The 8,894-nt window shown below is 45.6% G+C and overlaps 1 protein-coding gene across 1 annotated transcript; it reads right to left on the bottom strand.

Moving 5' to 3' along the window:
* Window positions 1–1,919: 1,919 nt before the first annotated feature.
* Window positions 1,920–3,583, bottom strand: LOC149371480 (uncharacterized). Its single transcript, XM_089565703.1, has one exon. The coding sequence runs from the start codon at window positions 3,133–3,135 to the stop codon at window positions 1,945–1,947; it is 1,191 nt and encodes a 396-aa protein (XP_089421829.1). The 5' UTR covers window positions 3,136–3,583; the 3' UTR covers window positions 1,920–1,944.
* Window positions 3,584–8,894: the final 5,311 nt, after the last annotated feature.

The following is an 8,894-nucleotide window of genomic DNA, read 5'->3' on the forward strand; positions in this document are numbered from 1 at the left end:
TGGGGTACGCCGTTCTCTTGGGTGAAAGTCATGGAGAGAGTTGCTCCTAGGCGGACTCGGAATGTGCGGTTAGTAAGGAAGTCGTTCAAGCAGTTCAACATCCTGCCGCGGATACCTAGCTCTGCTAGGTCACGGAGGATGCCGAACTTCCACGTAGTATCGTAGGCCTTCTCCAGGTCGAAGAAGACCCCAATACAGTGCTGCTTGTGGATGAACGCCTCCCGGATGGTGTTTTCTAGGCGGACAAGGTGATCTGTGGTGGAGCATGTTTTCTTAAACCCACATTGGTGTTTATCTAGTAGTTGCCGAGTTTCAAGTACGAAGGTTAGTCTAATGTTTATTACACTTTCGAAAGATTTAGCAATGCAGCTGGTGAGGGCTATTGGTCTATAACTGCTAGGACTTGTTGGTGGTTTTCCGGGTTTGAGAAAAGGTATTATGACTGCTTTTTTCCACTCGTCAGGTATATTTCCAGTTATCCAGATTTTATTAAAGAATTTTAACAGTGCCTCTACAGCAGCCTCGGAGAGATGTGCAAGCATAGCGTAATGCACGTTGTCTGGTCCTGGTACTGTCTTTTTTCCAGAAGATAATACTTTATTTAATTCTTGTAGTGTGAGAGGCTGGTTATAATCCTCGTGTACACCTGCTCCAGATGGAATTTTTTGTTTTTCAGCTATTGCTTTGTGTTTCTGAAATGTGTTTGTGTAATTGGATGAGCTTGAGATCTCAGCAAAATGTTCGCCCAATATGTTGGCCTGTTCTTCTAAAGATGTTTGTGTCCCGGGTGCTGTCAAGAGAGGAAGTGTGAAAGGGGTATGGTCACCAGTAAATTTACGAACTTTTTCCCACATTTTCTTTGATGTTGTTGAGCTGTTTATTGAGGAGACATATTTCTGCCAAGAGGTTTTTTCTGCATTTCTTCGCACATACCGCGCTCTGGCTTTTGCCTTCTTAAAGGTAAGTAAGTTCTCTGCAGTGGGATATCGACGCAGAGCGCTCCAGGCTTTGTTTTGTTGTTTTTTTGCTAATGTGCATTCTTTTGTCCACCACACTTTGTGTTTCTTTTGTGCAAGTCCTGTTGTTTGTGGTATAGCGAGTGTTGCGGCCGATATTATGCATTCAGTAAACTTCTCATTAATTTCATCTGTGCTAAGGTCGTCACAAAATTCCTTTTCCAGAGTGGCACTTTTTGTAAAAAGTGACCAGTCGGCGAGCTGAAGTTTCCAGCACCGTGGCCTTGTGGGGATGATTGGAGTGGACGATGAGAGCCTGATGACGGTAGGTAAGTGATCGCTGCCCATGGGGTCATTTAAAACATCCCATTTAAAATCGTTAAAAAGTAATGGTGATGTGAAAGCTAAATCGAGAGAGCTCATTTTTGCTGAGCTTGGACAGCAATATGTGGCTTTTCCCGTATTTAAAAGACAGATATTATTTGAGAGGATAAAATCTTCGATTATTTGGCCCCTCGAGTCACAGCGTTCGCTTCCCCAGAACGGTGAGTGAGCATTAAAATCGCCAACTACCAGGAATGGCTCCGGTAGTTCATTTATCAAGCCTTCTAAATCTTGTATTGTTAATGTCATGTGCGGGGGAAGATATAGAGAACATATAGTTATGGTTTTGTAGCTCACGACGCTAACCGCAACCGCTTCCAGTTTTGTGTTAAGATTGATTTTTTTAGCAGGGACGCCGCTCTGAGTGACGATTGCGACGCCTCCTGAGAGTCTGTTAGCATGCTCGCGATCACGTCGGAATGTTTGATAATGTCTCAGGATATTCGTATGTTGTGGACCGAGGTTGGTTTCCTGAAGACATAAGGCTACAGGAAACATTGAGCCAAGAAAATGTGTGATATCATTGTAATTCCTGAGCAATCCTCTACAGTTCCATTGAAGCAGGAAAGTCATGTTTATATTTTTGAGTGAGGATTGAAGGGATTTACTTGTTTTCTGGGCCCGTTATTGGGGTCCTGTCTATTCTTCGCTCAAGAGAGCGGTTCCGCCGCTGCAAAGCGGGCGGATCGGGAGTTACCTCCATCACCTCACCAGAGGTGCTGGTGGACCGCGGGGAAGCCGCGGATGTGTTAGTGTCAGGCCTCCCCCGACGGGGGGAAGTCCTGCTGGGTGCCGACCCGTGAGCCGGCGCTCCCTGCTTTGGGGATGGCAGAGCAGCGTTCACTGTCTCTGCCTGGGGCGTTGATGGCACTGCCACAGGCTCCGTGAAGGTGGCCTGGGCAGATGCCGGAGTGCTGTGTGGTGCGCCGCCCCTGCGCACCACATCAGCAAAGTTTGTTTTTGTGGAAAAGTTGAAGCTGTTCTTTGCGTAAAACAGTCGTCGCGCTTCCTTAAATGTGATATTCTGTTTTGTTTTGATTGTAACAATTTCTTTTTCATTTTTCCACGATGGACATGACCTCGAATAGGCGGCATGATCGCCTTCACAGTTTGCGCAGCGAGGTGCTGCTCCTTCACAGTTGTCGGAAGCGTGTTCTTTTGATGCACATTTAGCGCAAGTTTCGCGGCCACGGCAGCTTTGAGACCCATGACCATACCGTTGACATTTGAAGCACCTGCGTGGGTTTGGGATGTAATGTCTGACATTTATTTTGAGGTAGCCAGCTTCTATGGATTCGGGGAGTGTGCTTGAGTTGAAAGTCAGTACTAGGTGCTTAGTAGGTATCTCTTTGTTGTCTTTTCTTATTTTGATACGATACACACTTATGACATTCTGTTCTTTGAGGCCTTCAAGCATCTCTTCCTCGGTGAGGTGAATGAAATCTGCTTCGGATATCACACCACGGACGGTGTTCAGAGATCGGTGTGCTGTAACTGATACAGGGATTTCCCCGATGGACACTAGGCTGGAAAGTTTTGAGTATTGGGCAGTGTCTCTGAGTTCAAGGAGCAGGTCACCACTTGGCATTTTAGACAGTTTGTACCCGGGACCCAAGGCCTCAGTTAGACTTTTTGCAACTAAGAATGGGGACATGGTTCTTGCGGTTTTTTCAGTTTCTTCGCTATGAAGAACGTGAAATTTTGGAAATGGTTTCGGTTTTTCGAAAAACTCTGCAGTTGCCTCGTTCCGCCCTCTTTTATGAGGGCGATCTGGTTTGGAAAAGGGGGGAGCCATGAAAAATATGTGTTGTTCGGCCGTGGTGCCAGCCACCCACCATGGAGCCCAACGAGGGGACGGGACAGGAACTTGCGAGCAAGTCCTGCCCACGCCAGCTGTACACCTCAACTATAACCCAATATGACGCAACTCAGGTTAGTTGGCCACACAAGGTTAACCCTCGCCGCCAGGAAAAAAGGGGAAAAACTAAGAAGAGAGGAGGATACAGGAAAGTTGTAAGGAAGGAAATAGGAAAGTCAAAGATAGAGGGGAGGACAGGAAAAGGCGACTGCCGATTTCCCCCGGTTGGGTCAGGCCGGAGGTGCCGTCTACAGGAAGCTGGGGCCAAAGTGGTGTGTTGCCTCCGCCGAGGGGCCTTAAGGGTCCAAACGCTCGGCATCGGCTCAACCACCAGGATCCCCTTTTCCCCGGACACGGCAATGCCACGCACGGCTAAGCGCGGATGCTCGGGTCCGTGGTGACGCATTGTTCACCATCATCCCCCTGAGGGGATGTCCCTGCGGATGCTCGGGTTAACCCCGTGGTGTCGCCACTCACCAACGTCTGCATGCTGCAGACGCCTCCCTGCGGGGAGCACGAAAGTTGATTCATGGAAGAATTTTCCCTGACGATGGCAAGCGTAGAACGCAAGGATACCGAGAAAGGTGCGTAAAAGAACTTTAGGAGTCATAGGCCAAAATAAATGTGTGTACGGCTTATTTTCGTTGACATTACTGCGAGTCTCCTTAACTGCATTTAAACTTTGGACACTTTGGCACCTTTCTACTACCTAAGGGTGTACTCGAGATAAAAGAAAAAAAGTCGCAAAACAAGCGAAAGCGAAAATGCGGTAAACGATCACGTCTACAGTGCTTCAAGTTTAGGCAAGGAAATTTTTCCCAGTGAAGACAATTATTATATGACGCAACTCAGGGGCAAGCGCTGTGGTAGTCTTTGGAGATCTTTCTTCCTTTTTTTTGCGTGTGAAATTGTTGCCTCAGAACGACGATTCTATCCCAAGTGATGACAACGTCTTCAGTCTTCAAGCACTAAGACACTTTCCACTTCTTATTTCGTTTCTGAGTTTCATCTCCTCAAAAGTCCACTTTCTCGAATAAAGCTGTCGCTTACAAACTCGCTTTCAAGGGATATTATTTGAGTTTGTCCCGCTTTGAGTGGCAGTGTTGTTTTCAGAGCTCTTTCGGGTTCTGTTAAATTCAGATGTTGCGAAAGGATATACCTGTGTAAATACACATATTGCGCAAGAAAGTGGCGTTGAGTTCTCTGCTCTATACCAAAATATAGGTACCTTGATTTGGTTCGCCCCCAAGGTCAATATTGGCATGAAGGAAAAAACAGCTTTGTCTTTTTTTCCTCTTTGCACTTATGATGTCTTCTGAAGAATAAGTCTTGAGCAAAGTTTCAAAAACTACTTGTCTCGACAGATAACATCACCGAGATTGAATTGATGGTGAGCTGCTTTTTTAGGGTTCAGTCACGTTATCAGGAATTGTAAAGACAGAAATTTTTCAGCCGTAGGCACGTGGAGAAAGACGTGACGAAGTGGTGTTCTGGGCGGACCAAAGTAAAGACGATGTTACTGCTTGCTGTGAAACTCTCTATTTGTCTTCCCACCATCTATTATAGCCCGAACATGTGCAAGTAAAACAATGAATACAGACCACCGTGCCCAATACATAAATAAAGATCTGGAAAGACGCAAGCAGCATCGATGACACCACACGTTTTTGTCTTTCCAAATACACTCTACCCAAAACAATAGAAAAAATGAGAATATAAAGGGCAGGTACTGCATGACACAATTCACCCTCTTGAGACTGCTGGAAAGTTCCATCAATTTAACTTTGTTTATCTTCGATTAGCTCTCTATAAGCTTTCAAATTCGAGTATCACCCCGACGTTTTTGGTGGCTTTTCTGCTTCCACATGCTCCCTCGCTATATTCACTGGATCAGTTGAATCACATTGGTGCTCTCTTCTTTTACTTTGCCCTTCAGCGACCCGTACACGTCGTTCAGATGCAGAATCTGTGGAAGGACCGGCTTCATTGATGCATGATTTCCTGTTTGCTGCACTGCACGTTCGTCTGACAACTTCATCTCTCGCATCTGGCATCTGCATGTGCTGAAGTAAGACTTACTGATAGGCCAATTGGTACATAATCTTGTACAAAAGCTATGCGTTAAATTGACACTCCCATAGAAAAAAAAGAGAGAGAGAAAACTGGACAGAAGCTCATGTGCGCGTTACTCGCTCTTCCTCTTCAGACTCTCTCCACTCGGCAGCAGTGGTGCGACGCCCTCATTCCACAGGCTGTCGATGTCGAGCTAACCCGAACTTACCCGAGTTACTCCGAAGAATCAGAATTATGAATCACGATGCTAGCACATGAAAAGCTTTGTCAATCTCATGGTCGCACTCTGCCCGGCTGGTAAGAATAGCTATATGCTAACACAGTGACAATGAGGCAAGATTTTTTAGGTCTGGCCTGGAATCACATCCAAAATCACTTGTTCACGTGGTACTAATTGAAGCAGATTGTATTCCCTTTCAACAGGGCTGTACAAAATAGGAACAGTTGTAAAAGCAAGTCAGAAGAAAGTTGGCTAACCACAGAGCAGGGCTCGAAGACAGTCTTCAACTTAATGAGTCATGGAACATAGCAGCACAGGGTTTGGTCTATGTACACTCTCTGTCATTACTATACGGTCCGAAATATTGTCCAAACTTCTATGAAGACAACTTGTTATTGTGCATTCCTTGCAAGAGCGATGAAGATTTTTTTTTTTTTTTAGAAGGCCGTCTAATTCTGACCCATAGACTCATTTCACCGCGCGGGGTGGAGCGAAATGCGATATTTATGAATTTTAAATATCACACACTTTTACTCTGTTTCCCACCAGCTGGTTTGTCACAATTGGTGGGCGTAAGGCAAGAACGCAGTTTGATACATGTGAACAAGAACAAATAGACAATAATTTGCAAACTCGTCTGGCATTTCGCTTTCTCTACTGTCGCAATCTTTCTGTCGTTTCGCTTCATTGAAATCCTGGTTGCACAGAGCAACCGGCAGTTCTTTATCGTCAGTACGTCATTGTAGTTTAGCTTTTCTATGACTTACATTGTCTCAAATATAGTAAATTAACGTAGAAGCGCCCGAGATTGAATAGGATCTATCACGAGCAGCCTCTCGAGAACACACGAAGTAACTCGCTGAGCTTAGCTCAAGATAATGTTGTAGGTAACGGGACGGCAGTAATGAAAGCCCAAGGTAACATTGCCATACTACTCAGAAGAAAGAATTGCTACACTGGCCTCATGATCAAGGGCGTGTTTTCCGAGTGTTTGTTGCCAGTCCTTTTTCACATAAATAGAGGTCACGAGAAGGTTAGTAGAGGAAAAAGACGCAGACAGTGTTTGTCTTGAGTATTATTGTCTTGTGTGTGTATGTATGTATTGTGTTATGCATGGAAACAACCAAGTTCTCTACAGAAACAAGTAGAATTAAACAAATAAGGAAGTTCGCATTAGTACGAGAGACAGATAGGAGTGTTTTTTTGTGACACTTTCAGTAATCTTCATGCAAATGCAGCTCTTTGTTTCATTTATATTTTGACAGTATTCTCACCAGAGTGTGAAGCTGAATACTACCTTTGTGGGTATGGTACGTACGCTTTCCTCGTTTGATGCAAACATCAAACTTGATACTAATGTTTGCAAGTTGCAAGAGAGAACAGTTCATCACACTAACGGCACCCGAAGGACCGCTGCACTTTGTCGTCTAGCCCTGTGGAGACCTCTTGGAAAAGATCACTAAAGAATGTTGAGCGTTGTTTGCGATGGGAGCTCGGTCGTAATGGAAATGGGACGCCTTCAGCCTTTATTTCGCTGCGAACTTGCTCACGAAGCTGTACTTGCACATAACAAATGACACTCAAAATAAAACAGAACATAAGTGTCAACATACCATCACGTCAGACTTAAAAGAAAAAAGGCTCATGTAACACAACTCAGGCAAGGTCTCAAGTAAAATACATCTGGTAAACAAAGATCCCCTGTTTCGCCTCACGCTTCACATGGTGCAGAGTGCTAGTTTCTGAGTACGACAGACGTACGTTCATTAATCAACTTGGCTTTCCCGCTGACTGAAAATGTTTTCGCAATTCATACGAGCGGCTCCCATATTAGAGCGCTGCTCTTAGGCACCACAAGACAGGAGGCATGTCTAGGCGTGTGACAGGTAGCATGTCGGCAGGTAGTAGCAGAGCGAAACGCAATCGGCGACGGTGATAGCGGAGGAATGGACAACCGGCAGGTGCCCGCCACGCGAATATCCCACAGGGTAGATTGCAGGGAAACACTCCACCTGCCAATGGTGGCAAGTGGTGCATGAAAGCTGAGCTCAAAGTTTGCATTACTGACTATCGTGGTAGTCTGGCCACTTTTTCTCTCTCGTGAACATCATCAACATCAGGCTGACTACGTCAGCTGCAGGGCAAAGGCCTCTCCCATGTCTCTTCAATTAACCCAGTCTTATGCCAGCTGCGGCCACCGTATCCCCGCAAAAGTCCTTAAGCTCATCCGCCCTACTAACGTCCTACCGCCCCCTGCTGCGCTTGCCTGCTCTTGGAATCTACTCTGTTATCCTTAAAGACCAGTGGTTATCTTGGATCCGCATTACATGCCTTGCCCTTTACATGCCCCAACCCATTTTCCCGATGGAGGCGAAATTCTAGAGGCCTGTGTACGGTGCGATGTCAGTGTACGATAAAGAACCTCAGGTTGTCGAAATTTCCGGAGCCCTCCACTACGGCGTCTCTCATAGTCTGAGTTCCTTTGGAACGTTAAACCCCAATAAACCAAACCAAACCAAACCAAACCATGCTTTCCTATTGTTTTAGACTATCTCGCATTTGTTCCCTTACCCAGTCTGCCCGCTTCCGGTCTCTTGCGTACGCTACAGAAAAAATGTGAGCAGGTGAACGTTGATAGTTTTAAGAAATAATCATTTCTGTAGTTTTCCTCGCAGAAGCTTGTAAACGCACTCCAGCAACATTTCTTTCCTCCTTAATGCAGTCTCTCTTTTCCCGAAGTTTTCTTCTCCAGCTTAGGTGTCTCTCGTGTCTTCCAAAGTACCTATCAGCTGCGTCTAGCACTTCTTTAATCTGTAGGGCGTACCGAAGCAGAAAGCAGTCATTAAAATGAAAAGCTTTATATGGAGAAATAAATGAGACGTGTCATTTTGTGAATCAATTCTGTACCGAGCGATTATCTATTTATGGGCAGAACACACAACATGACCCGCTGCTTACCTTTTCTCGCTACCAGCGCATGCAAAGTACGAAAGAAGAAGCATCAGATGCAAAGGCAACGCCGCTGTCATGCTACACACTCTATCAATAGGCAAAAATAAATTTAAGTGGTGGACGCCTAGAGAAGCACATGTGGCAAGCATGGAGACATAGCCGGGCACCCTGTGGAGCACTGTGAGGAAAATTCATGAGGTTCTTGTAACGGCGATGGCGAATGCTGCTTCGCATCAGGCAGTGTGTTTTTGTTGCTGCACTGAGCCCTTTGGAAACGGTTTGGGTCGTCAGGCGTGGCGAACTTCAGCTCAGAATATACAGTAACAATACCTTTTGTACAACCTATTGATCTCCTACGATCTGTCGGGTCCAATTATCAGTGCTGGCACTGGCGGTGGCCAGATGTCTCATTATTCGAAAACAGCTGTTCAAAAGGGATTATACGCTCGAA

Source organism: Amblyomma mixtum, chromosome 1, assembly GCF_055824585.1.
Source record: "Amblyomma mixtum isolate Tamu chromosome 1, ASM5582458v1, whole genome shotgun sequence".
In the NCBI taxonomy this organism is placed as follows: Eukaryota; Metazoa; Arthropoda; class Arachnida; order Ixodida; family Ixodidae; genus Amblyomma; species Amblyomma mixtum.